Source organism: Xiphophorus hellerii, chromosome 16, assembly GCF_003331165.1.
Source record: "Xiphophorus hellerii strain 12219 chromosome 16, Xiphophorus_hellerii-4.1, whole genome shotgun sequence".
NCBI classification, from domain to species: Eukaryota; Metazoa; Chordata; class Actinopteri; order Cyprinodontiformes; family Poeciliidae; genus Xiphophorus; species Xiphophorus hellerii.
The window spans coordinates 13057067-13078086 of record NC_045687.1 but is presented as its reverse complement, the minus strand read 5'-3'; the positions used below and the strand labels follow the sequence as shown (position 1 = coordinate 13078086).

The 21020-nt window shown below is 39.6% G+C and overlaps 1 protein-coding gene across 1 annotated transcript; it reads right to left on the bottom strand.

Annotated features, from left to right (window-relative positions):
• Positions 1-65: 65 nt before the first annotated feature.
• Positions 66-18529, bottom strand: gpr139 (G protein-coupled receptor 139). The gene is made up of 2 exons (XM_032588518.1): positions 18011-18529; positions 66-6447 (listed from the first exon to the last, which is right to left on the bottom strand). The coding sequence occupies exons 1-2, from the start codon at positions 18123-18125 to the stop codon at positions 5453-5455; spliced, it is 1110 nt and encodes a 369-aa protein (XP_032444409.1). The 5' UTR covers positions 18126-18529; the 3' UTR covers positions 66-5452.
• Positions 18530-21020: the final 2491 nt, after the last annotated feature.

Below are 21020 nucleotides of genomic sequence, written 5' to 3'. Positions count from 1 at the left end.
ATCTTCTATGCTTATTGTAGAATAGCTTATTGAATTGAGACAAAAAGACACATTTCACCAACAGCTCAACCTTTAGACAAATTGGTATTTATTTCTTTATTCAAAAAATTTGAGGCAATAATTCACTTCATACTCTATGCAGCACGGTAATACATTTTGATACATTCATGAGGCAGAAAAAAATGTTTAATTATGCAAGCCTGTACAGTCACATAAAACAGTTTTAAATACTGCCATGAAGAGAAATAAAAAGAAAGTACTTCTGTAGAAAATCACAATCCCATAAAACACTGAACTGAAATGCAAGAAGCTTCATTTGCACATTCAGGTATATATAATGATGACAATGTGCTGTGTGTATTTATCTTCGTCTTATATTAAATACGTCATAGATTTTATATATTACTAGTTCTATGGCACAAACTGATTTAAAGCTTCAGTCTAAGACAAACTTTATTTGTGCGTACACTTGTTCACCCGCACACACATTCACTCACACTCACTCCAAGGAGCTGAGCTAGAAGAGAGAGAAAGAGAGGAAACTGAGGATGTGTAGGAGAGAAAATACAATTTACCCCTCTGATTGATCTATGCTTGGTTATCTTCTTAATATCAGGCTCCAGAAAATATAGATCCCCTATTTTTTTCCTTCATAATAGGAAATATTTCTTGGCAATGACCTCCCCTTACACACTTGTTCCCATCCTCTATGAAAGACCTCACCTTGCAGAGTGGAGGGAACTGCTGGATGTTACACTGTTTTGGTTTCCCAGCATGTCTGCCTCCAGCATGGCATTAAGGTGCGAGTCCCTCACAAATGTCACATTAACATGAGAGAAAAGCTGGATGGAGCCGACACGGAAATGAATGTCAGCGCAATGCCGATCTGGCACCAGCTCCTCAGGGCCGAGGCAGAAACAATGTTTCCGCAATTTTACCTTCCTAATGACCACAACCTGCTCATTTAGCAGTATTGATTAAAATAAAGTACATATTTTAGCTCCATTACATTCAGTGCTGGGAAGAGTGGGGGGTAGTTAAGAAGCTCACTGAGTGATTATTGGTTATTGACCTGCTGGTCATTCATCTCCATTAAATAATGCACAACATTCACTGGCTTCCCCTCATGGTCTTCAATTATGGGCATCAATTTTCTGATGACAAAACATGGAGTAAAATCATTAGTACGCCCATAGCATGAAAGACTCCGAGGTAATCAGTGAAGGAGTAAAAGAGGACACTTGAGAAATTAACTTTGAGCAAGGGCTTTAAGGCATAACGTGCAGGAAAAAGAGGAATGAGATGGAGGAGGTGAGAAACAGATGGCAATCGCCAATCCTTCATTCAGTTCGCAGTTGTGGAGAAAATCAATTAGAGAAGAACAAAAAAAAATTGGAAATTTACAGAAGACAAGCCAGTTTTAGGCTGTGTGAGCAGCAGAAAGCGGGATACTGGATATTTTTCAAAATTAGGTAAATTAGGAAATCGGTTCCTGCAAGGTAATAGCTATTAACGTGTCTCATGTTGATCTAAAGGTGAATATAAATATTTCCTCTTTAATAATAACAACTTTTATTTTTTTAATAGCCTTTGTGGCATTTTGCAATGAAACTGCTAAGGATTTTCAAATCAGTTTTATAGAAAGTTCAATGCAAAAATATCTTTAGACACAATGTTGGCAACCTGTTCTATATATATTCTGTACATCTATACCAATTATCATGGACCTTTTGACTAATTACTTCAATCTATATATATCTTTATCTTATGTTAGATTAATATACAAATTCTGGTTTCTCCTTTTCTAAATTTAACATGTGGAAATGTCCTTATTTTTTATTTTGATGTATAGAGACTATATTCTCAATAAAATGTCATACATTATCAAGGAATATGCTTAAATACCATAGTAAAGCCTTAAAAATCCTAATTCTCGGATCAGTTTAATTATAAACATTTCAATAACAATGTATTTCTCTGCATTTCACTAATAGAGGTTATTAGGAATGTTCCTGTCAGGAACATTTGACAACCTCAGATGTTTAAGATTAGACATTTGCTAATACCGCTAGTCCTGTTCAAGTGTGCATTAATGAGATTAAATTAATGCTTTCTTTAAATTTGACAACTAACTATAAAGTACAGGAAATACCCAAAATTTTTGCAGTATTGTACGGTCGACATCAGCCCTGTTATTGTGCAAACTTCAATTACTCACCATTGATTCTCTGCACTCTAGTAGCTGTTTTCTGTACAGTAACCAATATTTGTCCTATCTGCTGTTTCTCCAGGATTTTTTTTTATATCTATTTTTTCTCCAATATTAAAACTATCTTAATAGCCAGTTTATAACACTGTCCTGACAATGCATCACCTAAGATGGGCATAGCTTTATGATTTGTTTGGAATCTCTCCTTCTTCTGTTTTGTGCAGCACCATTAGGCTGCTAAGCTAATGTTGGCATGATTGCTATCTGTTTTGATTGTTGATAATTTTGTTTGTAGCACTTCAGTTTGGTTACAGTAATTGTGTGAGAACACTCACAGAAAAGGGTTTTCTCCTATTTCATACATAAACTTAGCCCTTACCTTGCAACATTGTAAAATATAATTTAGTAAATTTTTTGGATGTTAATATTTGCTCAGGCAGCTGTGCCAACACAGTTGAGTTAAGTCAGTATTTTGGACACAGATGTATTGAAACTGACTTGATGTGGAACCTAAATCCAAACCTAAGATCTGACTTTCCCACAGGTTACACTATAATACTATGTACACCGCCAAGTAGGACAGTAAAAAAATCTTAAATCCAGCAGCTTTTTTATTATTTTGTACATGAAGGAGGCATACTGCATGTTGAGTTTTGGGCTTGTGAGAAAGAGAAGTTGTAATTCAACCTCTAGGGGGCAACACACCTGATTTTTAACTCAGAAAATCAGTCTACCAATCACAAACAAAGGTATCATCATATGTTTCTCCTAAATCTTTTATAAACATAGTGCAGTCCAACCTATACTGGTAATCATTATGGTACTTGAATTGAAACAATTGCAAGATAATAGCAATAAAAAGCAACCATGACTGATTTAGGTCTAAAGTAATATTTTAAATTCAAAGACTTGTTTCCTCTTACTGTCCAGTAGTAACATTACTACTTTGGATGGTAAGGAGTCACTGGAGCACAATACTAAAGACAGATTGTGAAAATACCAGTGGAGACATATAAAAAAAAACAATCAGTAATTATATTCAGTAAATTTTTCTATTGTTTATTAAAAAATTTATTCATTATTTTTACATGCTATTTTGAATAAAATGTAAAGTAAAAATGGTATTCTTTTCAAAGTCTATACAGCAGGGATCAAGATCAGGGTGTAAAGTTTTTCATAAATAAATAAATACATAAAAATGTATATTATTTAGTTTTTGCTAATGTATATATTCTTGATCAAACAAAGCATCTCCAACTTTTAAAAATCTTTATGTAAGTTACTATGCAAACAGTCAGATTTTCGTCACTAAATCATTATGTTACTCGATTTGAAAGTCAAAATGAATCATTTGCCACAATCAATTACTCTGGCAGTGAAGCTGACCTGGTAACAGATTAAATTTTCCCCTCCATCCCATATCTTCTACATACAGGATTCTAGCCTTCAAATATCTGCAGAAATGTAGAGAATTAGACTTTCATTTAAAACAAACAAAAAAAAAAGAAAATAGTCTGAACATTTCTTTCAATTTTAAGACGCCGATCTCGATTCAGTGGCCTACAAAATCCGTCCGTCCGTCCGTCCGTCCGTCCGTCCGTCCGTCATTGCTGTATCTTCCATTTTTAGAGAACTCTTGTATCTATACCGATGACTGAAAAATTAACTCTTGCAAAAATATGCATGAGAAATATGTAGGAACCCTTTAGAAGGTCTTGTTTAAAGAGTACAAACAAAAAGTGTCTCAGACATTGAAGCGCTAAATAGGAGTTTATTTGTCTCCTAAATACGCTCAAATCTGCTACCGGCTGAAAAGCTTAATGTGTCTGATCCCTCTAGACATGTTTTAGTAGAACTCTGCCTTTCAGCAAAGCTCCATTAAATAGAAGATCCCTAATAATGTGCAATGTAGGGTTAAAGGATGAACGTGCACTGATCTCAGTGTGCTGTCGTTGGGCCATACAGCAAAAAAAGATGGGAATGTCTTTATTTAAATGTGTTCTTTCAACAGACCAACAGTGGCATGAAGTTAATGTGACTGTGGTTTGCTGCAAAATGTGTAGAGAAAGCAGCAGAATGACGAGACCTGTAATGTGTCGCTTTGGCCCTGAAACCGAATTCAGTGTGGCATAATGGGACAGAAAGCTTTAGATGGGAAAAACAAACCAACAGGAAGGGAGAGCAAAATATCTAGTCCTCTCTACCTCTCTCTGTCTTGGTCTCCTGGAAAGATAAAGGGTTAAAGACATCTTCATTTGCTTTCATTATATGCAACTGGATGATGGCTAACAGTAAGTCATCAGGGACCATTAATAGTTAATAGAGGACTATCTCCTAGTTGCAGAAATTTCCTCATTCTAATAATGGAAAAGGTGATAACTGGTTTAATAATACCTCAGTGCTACACTGACACCAAGTCATATTTCTTTTCTTGTGTTTTTGCAAAGCTACAGTAACAGTCATCTCTACCATGAGTAAATATTTCACCAACAAACAGAAGAATGAAAACTCCTTCGTCCAATGATGGTGAGGGTTGAGTTCTGATGTGAGCGTTGAAATATAGGTGAACTATGAGCACAGCACAGTCAGGAGAAGAGTCAGAATGTGTTGTTCATTTCGTAAAAGCCCTATTTAAAATGCATTTGAGACTCCTCTGCATATTAAAATGGAAATGACAAGCTGTTTTACATTTCTAGAGAGAGACAGTCACGACCGTGGGCAGTGGGCAGTCTGTCCGTGGTTCTGCCTGAGTGAATCACCCCTACAGGTGAGATGTGCAGGGGTCAGACCGGCAACAATTTCCCCAACAGATAAAAGACTCATCTGTAAAAAGCTCTTCCTCATTTTCTGCCATGAACATCCATGACCAAAACATATTTGATGATTCACCAAGGACTCATCATCTTGTTTTGTTATTTTATGTTTTGCAAATGGCGGCTCATTTTCACTGGTAGGTGGTGGTGATATGCTTTCATCTGTCCTAAAGTTTACTCCTCAGCAGATGTGTTTTTTTGCATGAAGGGACCAAACAGCATCTAACAGATGCTGTTTGCTGCTTTATGATAACCTTGTTGATCACAAGAGGCTTTGACATTTTGCACCATGCATCTGATGTGCGTTGTTGCACCTTTCAAGCCATCTATTTTATTATCGCTAACAGGGTAAACTTGTGTGACCTCAATGAGTCCCATGTGGCCAAAGTTTGCCTGAAGGATTTGAGGGACCACTGCTGGTAGTGTGGACTCAAGAGGAGATGCAGATGGGCTTTCCATTTTTGTCATACTGGTACACCAACATCTTGATGCAGTGAGAGTTGGCTGGTGAAATCCAAGGGCTGCTTGTGATGGAGAAGTTGTGACTGGCGTAAAATGGCTTCGGCTGCTTCCGGCAGTGGATGAGGGCTCGGAGCATGTCGGTCGCCATGGCCCGGAAACGCTTGCTGATGAAGCAGTACAGGAAGAAGTTGACGCCAGTGTTGAGCAACGCAAGCATGTTTGCCACGTCGGTGAGCACATGGAGCAGGCGGCCGGCGCTTTGTGAGGTGGGTGGTGGAGAGTAGAAGTGGTAGAGGATCAATAAGGTGCGCGGAGCCCACAGAATGGCAAAAACAGAGGTGATGGCGAGGAGAATAGCGGTGGTCTTGCCGGTGGAATAGCCCCGCAACCTGAAGCAGTTGCGGCGCTTTCGCAGCTTCCGCACGATGCCGGTATTGAGCGAGAAGAAGACGGTGCAGGGAAGGAGGTAGACGGTGGCGCAGTGAGCCCAAACCAGGACATGCTCGGCCACTGTTCTTCTGCTGCTTTCTTCTCCACCTCCTCCTCCTTCATCGCTTTTGCCCACCCCAGGTAGACTGTGCCAGAACTCAGGCCACCAGTAATAGGGTGCCGCGGATAGCAAACAGCCGACGTACACCGCAAATATCACCTTGCGTGTTCGAGCGGGGTAGGACACTGTGTGGTAGCGAAGTGGGTGGCAAACAGCGATGTAGCGGTCGATGGTGAGAGGCACTGTTATCCAGATGGAGGTGTGGATTGAGGAGAACTCCAGAACCTGCACTGCGTTGTTTATGGATGGAGGGAGGAAGGAAGCCAAGATGAAATCCTCCAGGATGAAGTCAACAAACACAATGAGGAGCAGAACAAGGATGTCAGCAGCAGCCAGAGCCAGGAGATAGTTGTAGGAGGACTTCTGACGACGCAGCACCAGCTGGGACAGGATAACCACAGTCAGGATGTTAGCTAGGAGTGGTGAGTAAGAGGGTGATTGAAGGAATTGGGAAAATGGTAGTGAAGGTAGAAAAGAAATGGGCATAGGTTAGGGCAGGGAGGGAAACAGAGAGATTGATTGTTAGTGGACTCTGGTGATTGTAACAGCCAGCAATAAACAACACAGAAATGCAGGAGCAGCTAACGGCGACAGAAATGCTGAAGACATTCATTGCAAATACTGACACAAGTTGCACAGACCAAAAGCATGCAAGCAATTTTAATTTGAACAAGATAAAAAAATATTCTGCGAAGCTAAAAGTGTGCCAACCCTATCTGTCTTTGTTCCTCCTATTTGTTTCTTCACTTCATTGACACCTGCTGGGTAATTCCAGGGGCAACTGCCTCTCCCTTTGGCCAAATTGTTATCTCCAATCAGGAGTAAAGTCACAACACAGTGACAAGGGCAACATGCAGCCTCACAGTCTTGGCTCTACTGTCTGCCGTCCATTCGCCAGTGATTTAGCTTCTGAAATGAAGCTCAAAGTCAAGCCACCTCCTCCAGTCTGCCTCACCTTGATGGTTTCCCCAGAAATTATCATTAAACATTCTCACTGATGTTGACAAAGATCTTTGGCCAATTTGCATCTACCTTGCATTCATAGGTCAGAAAGTGCTGGTAAATTAAGGGTTTTTGAAAGTATAATAAATGATAATGTGAAAAAAAATCAGAAAACACTTGGAAAGACTTACATTTTTCATAAAATAGGATAAATAATACAATTGATCAGAGGAACACCCCCACATTTATTCACACTTAAAATGTTTAAACCCCACACAGGCATGTCATATTATGAGTGTCATTAGAGGACCTTTACTAAGTATTTTGAAAGCAGCTTATTCCTTATACTTAAATATTTTGCTTCAACAGTCAGTGTAATCTTGACTGTGGAAGTGAAAATGAACACCATTGTGACAGCAATAGAGCTGTTTGAAGCCTTACGAAAGAAAATTGTAGCAGTTTAATAGTCTATTATTAGATAAGGGACATAAGTAGGTCTCAAAACAATTTGAAAAAATGTAGGGCATTAAAAACAATTGCCAGCATGTCCAGGGCGGGCAGTACACATGAGTTTCCCCTCAAAGCTGGCTGTAAGAAACCTCTAAGTCTGTGTAAAGAAGATCCTAAATGAAAATGTGAGAACATCTGTGAAAAATTAAAGCCAAGTAGAGCTTGACCCAACAGCATAAAGATGACCCAAAACAAAGCAGTAAATCCAACGACAGACTGATGTACTGGGCTGCGTTTTGAGATGATCAACCTTTTGAAACAAGGTATACATGTATATATGTACCGATGTCAGAGATTGTGAAGTCACTACAATTTCAAGGCATTAGATGTGGGTATGATGAACACTCAAATTTCTTTTAAGCCATTTTTGATTTATACAGCACTTTCATAACAACTGAGGGTAACCTAGTAATTTAATTGTGCTATAAATGGCTTATTGCCTCTTATTTAAGTGCAATCCACTTCCTTCCATAATTTAAGTGAAAGGGTATAACCATTTTGTGGGCTTTATAAAGAATTTCAAAATATTACAATTTTGGATTTTTTTTCTCTTCACAAACATTTACAAACAAATTAATAAATACCTCAAAAGGATAACTTGTGGTTCAGTTACCCAACTAACAAAAACACAGTACTGTACCTATCCTTTTTTCAGTGAATAAGATGAATATTTCAATGCAACCTGTTGGCACCGTGTCAAGTCATGTCCAGTGTGTTACCTCAAACAGAGACACTTCTGACATCCTACTGCAGCTTCGGAGACATTAATCCACTTAGCAGCCATCACTGTACATGCAAGCTTGTGTGATCGTGTCCCTGTCTGCAATAATGCATCTGGGATTGGATTAAATATGGCAGCTTGGAGTCTGGGAGATCACACTTCACAGCCTCAGCCACTATCCAGTGATTACAAATTACAAAGATGGCTCTGGATAATGATTAAAGATGTGCTTGCAAGGCTGGGAGGTTGTGCAGCAGAGTGCGCACACATCAGCAAATGTTGGACTCTGAACATGTACACACAAACAAATCGTCAGAGATGAGCCAATTCATTAGGGTCTGATCTATCAATAACCATAAATGACATGCCGAAGCTGTTTGGAAGATTTAGCACACCAATACATAAAGGGCTACTGAATGCTGCACTCTCCAGCTTGGTTAATATCCAGAAAAGGATATGGAAAGTCGTCTTTAGGACTGAGAGTTTTCTGGAAGACTTGAGGGTTTTTTTCATAAATGTTGCTGTAGTCTATGATGTATACTGCTATTAAAAATAAGTATTTTGGTTATGTTTTTGTGGTTTCTAACAGATATATTAACATGATTGAACTCCACATTTGATTTGGAAAGTAATTAGGTCTAATTCACGCATAATTCTTTCACAAAAATATTGAATTAAGTTTTTGTTTGGAGATTGGCAGCTTTTATTCTGATGTTATGTCCAATACTAGCCCTTGGTCATAAGTTATTTTGCAGTGGGTGCACAATTAAAGATAAAAGACATGTGAAGAACAAAAGAAGTAATGTTAAAACTTCAGTAATTATTGGAAAAGTCAAATTTCCTTCAAGTCATGCTTCAGGTACTTGCTGACTTTTTATCATGTTTTGACTCAAGAGAAAAAAAACTGAAATTCAGATGGAGGACCTCTTGTTCTCATGGGCTGTGTCTGTCCACTTTTCTTTTGCAGAACACATTTTACATATCTTCTTTCTGGTTAAGACCATTTTACAAGATTATACATCGACCGGCTCCCTCTGCATCAAAACATGAATAAATTAGGCATGATTTAAACCTTTTCCACAGTTTTCTGCATTTAAAATGCCATCATCCTTTGTGACTTGACAGCACTTTGCCACAGGGATGGCAAAGCAAGAAGAAAAAAAAAAAAGTTTAATCATAATTGCACTGATTACTTCCTTCCTATCAGATTTGATAATAACGTCAAATCCTTTGGATGACTAATCAAATAAAATAGTTGTTCTGATGCAACAAAGGACTCAATATGCTATATGATGGGTCATTAGGGATTTTTTAGTGTCTCATCAACATATTTGATTTTATGTAAAGAGTCATTGTTGGTTGCTGTGTAACAAAACTCAATCCAATATCCTCAAAGCTAATAGGATGACTCTTCATCCGTGTAATTTTGTATTAATTTTATATTAAACGGCTTTGAACAGCTCTTGTCACATCCACACACCTCAATGTGACAGTCCAACACAAAGCAGAACATAATTGTGGACGTAAAATGATGCAGGTTTTTATTAGTTTTTAGAAATGATAAAATTATTGCTTTGTATTTGTATTCACACCCCTTTTCTCTGACAACAATCGCATAAAATTCTTCAGAAGGCACCCTTCTAAGTAAACAGGGCCCACGTGTGTTCGTTAGTCTCGGTGGAAATCCAACAGTTCTGGGAAGACTTCAAAAACATTAATGAACAAACAGCATTAATATCAGTAAACACAGCAGATAGAGCAAGGAGAAAGTTGTGGAGACCATAGTTACATTATAAAACAGTAACCAAAACATTCAACACCTTGGAAAACTGGTTAGTCCTTTGTCTGAAAGCAGAAAGAGAATATCAACTGCAAGCCTACATGACCATCCACCCAAACCTACAGACTGGGTGAACAAAGCATCAATCAAAACAGCTGCTAAGAGTGCCACAGGTCATTTGGGAGAATATATTGACAGGAAGACTAGGTGTGCACTCCACAAATCTGGCTTGTAGAGAGGAATGCCAAAAAGAAAGCATGTTGCTGTAAGATGTTGCATTTTCAGTTTGCCACAAGTCACAAAGAGGATGCAGCAAATATGTGGAAAAAGGTGCTCTGGTCATATGCAACCTGAAAGCAAAACGCTGTGTATTTACTGAACAAACCATCTCAGTGAAACATGGTAACAGTCAGTGGTCAGGGGTAATAGGAAATGAATGGACGTAGAAATCCTGGAAGAAAACCTTTTAGTCAGTAAAGTCTTGAGATTGGAGCAGAGGACAAAGATCCTGAACATACAGCGGAGTTACAATATGATGGCGTGGGTCCAAGACTGTTCACCCATTAAAAAGTGAAAGCCCAGAAAAAAAATCCAATTAAACAGATGCCCATGGGCAATCTCCATCTCCATCCAATCTGACAGAGCTTGACATGTTTGTTCCAGATTTGCTGCTGTCATTGCAGCAAAAGCTGGTTCAATAAAGTATCGACTCTGAAGGGATGAATACCAAAACCACTCACACCTTCCAAATTTTTATTTATGTAGCTACAATTTTGTGCTAATTTGGGTTTGTTCACCGTAAATTTCAAATCCTCTCTCTATAATATCTCCATCTATCAGAGCACTTGCAGTTGAAGTGACATAAAATGGGGAAATGTGAGATATTTACTGTCCCTGCCTGCACGTTATTCTCTTTGGGCTGCAGCAGGGGCCCTCTACAGATGAACAAAAGGGATCTCTCGCGAGCTTGACATTTTCCATTTAGCTGCAGCCGCCCTGCAACGGGGTTGCCCATCCATTTCAATTGATTCTTGCTTTTCTTTTTTTTTTTTACGTTGTCTTTGTGGATCTGCTTGGCATTTAGCAGGGATGTTGGCGCAGAGGCCAGGTTTGTCTCAGCGGGGAAAGCCGAGGCGCTACACACAAATCAGACTCACAGATTGATGAATCCAAAGTTTCACCTTCTTTGTTTAGTTTAAAAAAAAACACAAAAACACAAAGCATCTCCAACTGAGAGGAAAAATAAAACACAGGCTTTATCAGACCTCATTTTGCTTTTGATTGTGCATTTGTCAAGGTGGGTGTTTGTGTCTCCTCTCCCCCTGCTGCTCTATATTATAAGGACATCCATGGCCATTGATGTTGTGTATCAGGAAGAGAAAAGACACAGCGTGCTTCCTGATGCGTGTAACGAGGCTGACTCATCCCGTCATTAGAGGCGGGCTGTCGACATATGACCCTGCGCCGTTTAATCCAGAAAAACCAACGCTAGAAACATGAGTGACATGAGTGACTGAGGCTTGCTCATGGGTCTCGTATCAAACACAGAAAAGAAGAAAGAAATCATTTGGAGCAATTTGCAGCTTGACAGCATGACTGGATGCTATGAAGAGCAAAGAAGGGCAAAAGAGGATGAGAAGAAAACCTTGTTCTGTTGAAGGTCGCAAAGTTAAGAAGAGAAGAGGGAATGAGAGGTAGGATTATAAGTACTAAAGAAGACAAAAAGAGAGGTGGAGAGGAAAACTGTCGGGGCGAAAGAAGGGAGGCGAAAGACACAGAGAGGAGGTGAATATCAAAGCTGGCTTCAAAGGTCACAGGCACTTTGTTTCTGATGACAACCATTTCCCTTTTGTCTTCTCTTAAGTGTCAGAGCGGACATAAAGCGGGGGAATCTATTAAATCCTCAGAGCAAAACCAGGGGCACGTCCTCAGTGCAAACCCATTGAAAAGCTTTCATTCAGTGTTTAAACTCTGATTTATATGCTTTCATCGCATGCAAATGGAGTGATATCAGTGTAGAATATTTTAATCTGAAGATAAGTTTAACATGTGGGCTGAGTGGTGACGGGGTAGCACAAAAAAGGGAGGAGAAATGGGGAGCAGAGATTTGTGTTGAAGCAGGAAATTGAAGAATATTTTACAGACTGGGAGAAAAAAAAGAAGCTGCTGCATCAAAGTACTGATGCAGTATTCTGCCTGCTCACCTCAGCACCTATTCATTTAAGAACAGTCACACTTCTGGATCAAGGGGATGCTTAAGACTTGGAAACAAAAAGTGCTTGCAGGAACTGTTTAAAAATCCTGAAAACAGCAGACCTTGACTGAGACATTAAGGAATGATCCAATGCTGAATCAACAAATCAAGGGAGTGCAAAAACTGCAAACGACAGTCAGATGAGAAAGTGGCTGGAGAGAAATACAGATAATTCAGAAACATTTAGAGAAATGTCACTAAAAAAACAGGTTATAAATAATAAAACGGGATGTGATATTAATACGCCAACAAGGAAAAAAAGAGTTAAACCAAAAGAAATGAAAATATTCAAACAAAATAAGTCTAAAAATAAGTATTGACATGAGGTTTTTGTACAATACTGCAAAAGATAAAATCAGAACCAACACTATTAGTATTGTTCAAACTACCTGTTTGATATGCATGGAAAGTGCCAGCTAAGTGATTTTTATGGGCTCTAAATCAAAGGTAAGTTCAATTTTTCAATAATTTAATCCAAACAAAAAATAAATTAAAGGTGAAGCAGTGCAGATAAAGCAGAGACTCGAGGTAAAGTCAGAATTAAATAAATATAGATTGACTGAAAAGAGGAACGCGAATGACTTAATAAGCTCCAGATCTCTGTTATCATCCTCACATTGCTACTGCTGTGAAAACCAACAAACAAATACAGAGGTTTAGCTTGGTGCGTTTCCAGCAGCTGTGACAGAGTTTTCTGTGTCAGCTGGCCAAACAAAGTCGGCTCTGTCACAGCAGATCTCTGATTTATTGCCTCAAACACCTCCCTCGTCGGTTTTTTCCCCTCGCCGGCTCTCCATCCTCTCCTTGCAGTCCTATATTTTTCTAAACCACTGTTTCCAATTTCAACCTACCTAATTTATTCATTTGCAATGCTCAATCTGTTATTGCTCCCCCTTTTTATCTCGACAATCTCAACCAATTTCAAACCCTGCTTTGAGAGTGATAGCATCTATTAACAAGACACCATCCTGCTCCAGATGCCCCGTCACGGGTGCAGATTGATGGATCGATAGTTCAAACTGAAAATCGATGGAGCCCATCTCTTCATTAAGTAACGGCTGACACTTGGCCCGCACCACGGCGCGGAAGAAGAAGCGGTTGTTGGCGCTGACGACTCCCGACCTTTTCCCCTTGAACGGGTGGATAAGTGGGCGTGTGAGGAGATGTTGTCCAGATTGCTCAGACACCAGTCACCCTTTGGAGGAGTCACCAGAGCGGTGACAACTGTGCGGGATCGGATCACTTTTTGTGCAGTTAGTTGGAGAAATGTTCACTTTAGCAGAGCTGGTTGTTTTAACTACATTTCACAGCCTGGTTCTTTAAATTGGGGAGACACTTGCAGCTGTAAAAAGAAACAAATCGGGCATGTAGGTGGCATGACTGCATGGAAGAAGCAAAGGAGACACAATTTGATTGCCTGAATGTTTCAGTGACATCAGACTTGTTTAAAGGAGTGAAGTCGTTAGGCTGCTGTGTGAAAAAGTAAACCACCTCAGCAGCAGGACACTGGAAACAGAATAATGAGCATCAAGTGTGTAATTTAAAAGAAATGAAAGAACTCAGATTTAGAAGGACAGAGCACATCTGTCACAAACCGATTTCCTTTTTTATATTAGTCTGTCGCTCATCCAGGTTTAACACCTTCTCTCCTCCTACGTGCAGCTCTATTATTTTCTCAAGTCATTTAACCTTTTTATTTAAAGAGAAGTGGGGGTTAAGCAGGCAAAGCACCCACGTGTCACTGAAATAATCTCCCTCCACACCAGAGCACCCATGCACCTTTTAAACCTCTTTCCCTTGACCCTTTTACGACTCTTACCTGCACTCTTCCAGAAATTATTTTACCTAATATCACAGTTTTGTTTGCTCCCTAAATTACACATTGAACGACTAGGTACATTAACACTGTCAGTTTTACAAAAAGATAGTTTTTGTAATAGTATAACAGTCAGATTTAAGACCTTTAAGTTATCGAGTGGAATACAGAAATGCACTAAAACATTGTCTGTTCATCATAACCACCTTATATTCTACTTGATTAGTGACCGATTCCTTAAAAATAAAAAAATACAGTATTTTTCCAGTCAGTTTGACGTACTGTAAGTCTGATTTCAGTGGCTGGATATTACGCTGGGTAAGCAAATCTAGTCTCTTAGGGTTAAGGGTATTTATTTAGTTCCTGATCTCTCAGCAACTAAATAAATTTATTTCAGGTTTTATAAGGGAAATTTTACAACTTTGCATGTCATCGCTTCTATTTTGAATAAAGGCAGATGTATATAATCGCATGTCATGACTGGATTAATTATCATTACGGTGTTTCGAATGGAGTCAGACAAAGTCAAAAGATGTAACAAGCTATTCAAAAGGAAACTGAATTTTCTTGATGCAAATTTGGGGTTTTGCACAATAAATGTGTGCGTCTGGTGTGCTTGAATATAAAATTTCAATCATCTGTGGACAGTGTGCATGTCTCAAAGAATATTGAGTAATAGGAAGGCAGAGAAGTAGCAGTTTAATTAGCCTTTCAACTATTTGCACATCTTAGGGTTCAGGTAAAGAGCTACGACATTAGGAATTTACAAATGGAGCCTGCTGTTTAGCGATGCTAACAGTGCTAACATAAGATGGTAAAGAAAAGGTAAAACATTTTTAGTGTCTTTTTAAAAATAAATATTAGCCTCTCAGTCCCTCTGCTACTTCTACAAAGAATGAGAACAAAAGAGCTAAAAATCTATTTTGAATGCTGCTCTCATATTATCTTCATAATTTAGCTCCTTAAATAATTTTACAGGTGAAAATTTTACAATCACCTTAAAAAGTAACATTATAAATTACAAAAAGTTTCAGTTACATTTTTCATTGTGACATTGTGCCACTTTGACAAAAAAAAAAATCAATTTATTTTGTACATCACTCATCTCTACCAGGGGTGTTAATAAACGTTGGAGGAGTTATTATTGCTGAAACTGCCTGGCACATTTTTCATTTATTTATTTCCCTTTTTAAATGAGTTTGGCGATAAAACTTCCAGAAACACACTGTGTGCAGAAATGTCCAACCACATACCGAGACAGGAACTTCCTCAGACTCTTTTCGTGTCCCGTAGAGTTGCTCATCAGCTAATGGTTTCCTCCTGCACACAGCGTACTTTAGCACCCAACGTTTTAAGACACGGCCTACAATCCATGGAGCAGGCCTCACATCTACAATCCCAACATGTTAACGACAGCTTCATTACGCCGTTTGCCCTGCCTGCGCATGTCTCCACTGTCTCCAGTAGCTTGGTGTGGCGTGTAGAGACACAAACAGAAAGCTCAAGTTAGCAATTAATTAAAAACGTGGCAATTAGTTTCAGCTCTGTCATCTCAGCCGCTCTCAGTGCTCTGAGGTGATACTTCTGCTAGATCTCTCTGCCTATTAGCGCTCTGATCCCTCTACTAACACCAATGTTCTTCTCCTCTGTGCCCTTTTCTTCCCTTCTTTCCAGCCTTTAATTTTCAACATTTCCTACTTTATAATTTCCTCAGGTCAAACTGATTTATTTTGTTCCATGACTTGAGATGTATTATCCCTCTCTCATCACCTTCTTACCTCAAATCTCCACTTCTGATGTGACCCCTGCCTGCCGCGCAGCATGCAGCTTTGAGTCAGTGTTTGGATGCATAAGGGACCCCAGTTAGCTGATGAAAAATCTGAATCATAGTTTCCTGTCAATAAAAAGGTTTTATTGCATGTGTGTTTGTAGGTCATGCGGCTGCTACTCGCGCATGCTGCTCCCATGAAACATTCATGATTCAGCTTGAGTGGAATAAGCTGTGTCATAATGATTGAACAAGTCACTGCTGCAAAATATCAGCTTGCTGCACTTAACTTAGCCATCAATTCAGGCACCTTATTGTTGTACTCCCTCACTCTCCCCTGGTTACTCTTACTAGGTGATTAAATAAACAGCCTTGGTTGCATTTCTAAAGGCAACCCAGCAGCGGAATCAAAAGAAATGACAGCGAGGCAAATTGCTGGCGGCTGACTTAAATAATTAGGCAGGATTTGATCAGAAAGAAAGACTTATTTTTACAAGACAGCAAATCTCTGGGGCAACTGCAGTCTTGGCTCACAAAAGCGCTGGTCTTTGCATTGCAGATTTATTTCCAACCGAAACGGCTTACGCTCTTGATAGCATCTCATTTTCAATCTTTATCAAGGGAAAGCAATCAGATCTAAGGGAGATTTGCTAATCTGCAGCAATGGGCTGAGAGAGACATCAAAACTTGTTGAGTAAAATTGTAAATACTGGGTAAGTTGCAGAAGTAATCAAACTCCTTGAAATGTTTGACTTTTCTCATATTATAACAAGAAACTGCAATACATTTCACTGGGGTTTTGTGCACAAGACCAATATAAGCTGTTTATTGGTAATAATTGGTTCATAACTGTGGCATGCATTTGTAATTTCCCTCCAACAATATCCATCCTCCCATCAACTCCAATCAGCCTCTCTGCCCCTGCTGAAGAAATGCCTCCCCAAAGCAAGATGCTCCCACCACCATGTTTAAATATGGGGGTGGTCAATGCCAGGTGATTAGTTGGGTGAGTTTTCTGGCACACATAGGGTTTTGCATGTAGGTCAAAAACTTTTTTTGGGGTCTGACTAGGGCACCTTCGGTCACATTTCCTCCTTGGCTTTTCACGGTTTTCCTTCAACAACGTTTTCCTTCCTGCTGCTCTTAGATAATAGCTAGATGTGTAGAGTGCACAATCAATGGTTGTCGCGTTGTTAAATTCTCCCTGCTGTTCTGTAGATCTATGTAGCTCCTCCAGAGTCACCACAAACCTCTTCTGTTGTTAATTTAGTCTTGACAGGTTAGCTTTGCATTCTATCAACGCAGATGATTGCACTGAATTTGATCTAATGTTAGAGTAAATGCAACTGATAGAAATTCCCACCACAAATACTTAAAAACATGCAACGTTTTCATTTTCACTTTGTGTTGGTTGATCACATACATTCCCAATAAAATATGCATAAGTTTCTCCTAGCAGCATGAGAAGTAAATATCAGAAAGCGCTCAGGAAATAAGTTTTGTTTAATCATAAATTTCTAATGTCTTGGTGTTTTTAAGTAGACTGGATGTGTATATTGGAAGGTTTTTGCCATCTAAACCCTGACCTCCAGTCAGACATCAGCAAATTTAATCTTTAGTCTGACCTCTATTTTTTTTTTTTGCCGTCTGTGTCCCTGTCTCTGTTTCGCACATGCACAGACGTCGTTTTGCCTCCCTGTGTGAGAGCAGGTCATTGCTCATGAATTACGCAGTGGGACAGAGGCAGTAAATGAGTCTGACAGCGATGGTGAATGGACTAATCATTCAACAGTGAGGACAGATGTGTTATCAAATCGACTCCCTGGAGAAAAAGCCATGCAGCACACACCTGTCCTGGAGGTCAAGCCAGGAAGATTACTCACAACTTCTCCAGCAACTACTTGTACCTATTTACACCTCAACTGACGTTCAGGAAAAAAAAAAAAGACAGTAATGGTGGAATCTAAAGGGGGAAAAAAAACAACAGGCACAAGTAGAAACAAATACACATAAAGCATATGCATGCATGACAGTAACAAGGTCAGAGTGACAAATCAACAGCGTGTGTGTGCAGCGGTGCACAGCAGTCTTACTCAGTCGTGCAAACAAGTGCACAACAAATCGAAATGCAAAGCGTAACTCTGGGAGAGAGCAGCAATGCAGGCGGCAAAGCAGACTTTCTTACCAGGCAGGCCGAGACAGAGCAGGACGCTGTAGTAGATAACAGGCAGGGGTCCGAGAGGGCATCCCCCGGTGCTTCTATTGTGGTGGGACACAGGGAAGATGTGGCTGTGCTCCATGCCTTCTTTCCGTCCTTGTCCTCTTCCTCAGCTGAGCTCAGTGTCAAGAAGTCTAGCCAAAAGGATCAAACCATCGCCGGTTCAGACGAGAAGCTGTTCTGTCCTTGGGTGCCAATGAGCATGAGTGTGTGAATAGTGGGTGCAGAGTGTTGTGAGAAGGAGGGAAAACCGGCGGGAGATGGAGGAGGAGGAGGAGGAGGAGTAGGAGGAGGCAGAGACGAGACTCGAGGAAGAGGCGAGAAATGATGTGTGTTAGTAGGTGATGGAGAGGAGGGCGGCAGGCAGACGGAGGCTCGAGGAGGTGAGTGTGAAGGTAGAAGAGGTGAGGGAAGGATGCTGCGTGAGTGTGAGAGCTGGAGGGGGAATGGGAGCGACAGGAGACAGCACAGCAGGAGGAGGAGAACGAGAGACGAGGAGGGAGGGAGGGAGGGAGTGAGGGATGAAAAGGGCAGAGAGGGAGAGAAAGAGAGGAGGTTGCAGGTGGGAGGTGGAGGAGAGAGACAGAGAGATAATAAAACTGACAGGAAGACAGATGTGATGGATGAAAGGAGATAAAAGGAGGGTTAAGTTGACTGTGGAAGAGGACAGAGCTGTTGGTTGTCTGTCAGTCAATCGCTTTATTGGTGGGTGAAATTCTTCTCTTTTTAACAATTCAGAAACATCACAGCTTCCTTCACACATGTACATACGCCTCTTTGTTTAACATAAACATGCAGAAAACATACATGTGATCAGGGAGGTGGCTGCCATGCAATATGAACAGGCTGAACCATGAGCTGACCATGAAAATGAAACATTTAAAAAACATTAAATCTGTGGGTCTTTTTTTTCTTTTTGGACTCTGTAGCAGGGACAGGCAGTATGTGTTCTTACTCCCCAAACTCAACGACAGCACACTGCCATCAATATCTTCATGAATTTTACTTAGCCGGAATCACTGGGGAATTTCACACAAAGGAGAGAAATAGCAGGCAGCACTGTTTATTCCTTTTCTTCAGATAAAATAATTAAAATGTCTATCTTGGAAAACAAACAAACAAAAAAAAACCTAATACCTAAAACAGCAGCAGAGGAATTTTTATGCAGTGGCTTCCAAGACTATTCACAACCCATACATTTTTCATTTTCTGTCCCTTTGCAGCCACAAAATGCATTTTATTGGGATTTTATATGATTGCCAACAGTAAATAGTGAACGACCTCATAGCAGAAGAAAAATTATAGACTGGCTGTGTATTTTTTTTTACAAATAAGATCTGCAAATATTGCATAAAAAGCTACTCAGGCGCCATTTTTCTGATACATCTTAGTAAAACTGAGCATGACCGGTTGCTTTCAGAGTCCAATTGTGTGTCATTTTTATTTCAATTTAAATCCAGCTGTTCTGGGAAGGCCTCGGGGGTTTGTAAAAGAACATTAGTGAACAAACTGCATCATGAAGACCGAGGAACACAGACGACAGGTCAGAGAGGAAGTAGAAGAGAAGTTCAAAGCTATAAAATTCCAAGCTTTGACCTTCTCATCAAGCAATGTGTTATCTGCATTCATGAAAGAGTGGCGAAAAAAAGAAATAGTAGTTGAATGAAGGCCATGAGAAGTCCCATTTGAAGACTGACACAACAGGTAAAATGCAGCATGTGGTGAAAAATTAAAATGGCATCCTGAATAGATGCCATCTTTCTTTAGCAGAGACAGGGGAGCTGGTCAGAGGGAACTGGAAGATGAATGGTGCTAAATACTGGTCTATACTTGGAGAAACTATGTTAAAGATGGGTTAGAACGGTGCAGTCAAAGTCCAGAGGTAAATCCAAATAAGAATCTATTGCATGATCATCTAAAAAATCTTATGCTACTTAAGTGGGTAAGAATTTTGGTCTCCAGATAAACAAAAATGGTTCAGACATAGCCCAAATGTTTTTTATTTATTTTAACAAAAATTGACCACACCTGCCACACTTTATAAATATGTATTCATTAAAAATGTTGAATATTTTTAGTTTTTTCCACTTCCACAAACATGCAAATTATCTATCACCTAAAATCCCAGACAGCTTGTGATAGCATCATGAGGAAAATATGAAAAAGTTCAAAAGGTTTGTTTTGAAAAAGAGTGCATGCAAATAGCACAAACAATCAGCACTTAAAAAAACTGCGTGACGTGAATAATTTAACATTTGGTGTCTTTACTTACCTTCTAATGAGAGAAAGCAGCAGAGCACATTCTTGAAGTTCACACCATGTAAATGCTAATTCTGAAACTGAACTACACTTTATTAAAACAGCTAATTAAATGAAGGCATTTTTACAGATTAGAAAATTCCTTTTTTCACCATTTGGTGCTTCAACAGCTATTCTCGTTGAGATTTGAAGAGACTTTTCCCTACTGCTTAGGCTACTGTATGGCCATGTAATATAATGTAACACATTTCTGTGTCAAATCAGAAAGAAACAGTGGGGACAGTAAAGGTCAAAATCCAAAGGGGCTTTTTGTTCTTGTGGTCACAGGTCTAATGTAACCTCCTACAGCAATTACAGCAAATGTGTTGCTGAATGCAATCTGTTTCACAGGCAGACAATTTACTTGTCCTGAAGAGCAATGGTCACATTTGACTGCTGCAGTAAGAATCAGTACATAATGGTCTCAGGACCGTTTTGCTGCCGTTGATGTGCCACTGTGAAGTAAAATGTGTTTTTCTTGCCCCACTTATTCCCTTTTACAGCCTACACCAGTTTCAATCATGTCGTTGTGCAGACAAGTGAAAAAGATTTCATTTTGGGGTCATACACAGTTTATTTGAACTGATCTTTAGAATAGGTCACTGGGTTTGCAACTTGAAAAAGTGAGCAACACTGAGCTTTCTGCACAATATAGTTTCTATAAGGAGAAGCAAGTGCA

Bases quoted from the DNA above. Each gene is read 5' to 3' on its own strand.
- gpr139 (XM_032588518.1), bottom strand. From the start codon at position 18,125: ATGGAGCACAGCCACATCTTCCCTGTGTCCCACCACAATAGAAGCACC. The intron at 6,448-18,010 runs GTAAGAAAGTCT...CACCACTCCTAG, and splicing joins GCTCTGTCTCGGCCTGCCTG to CTAACATCCTGACTGTGGTT.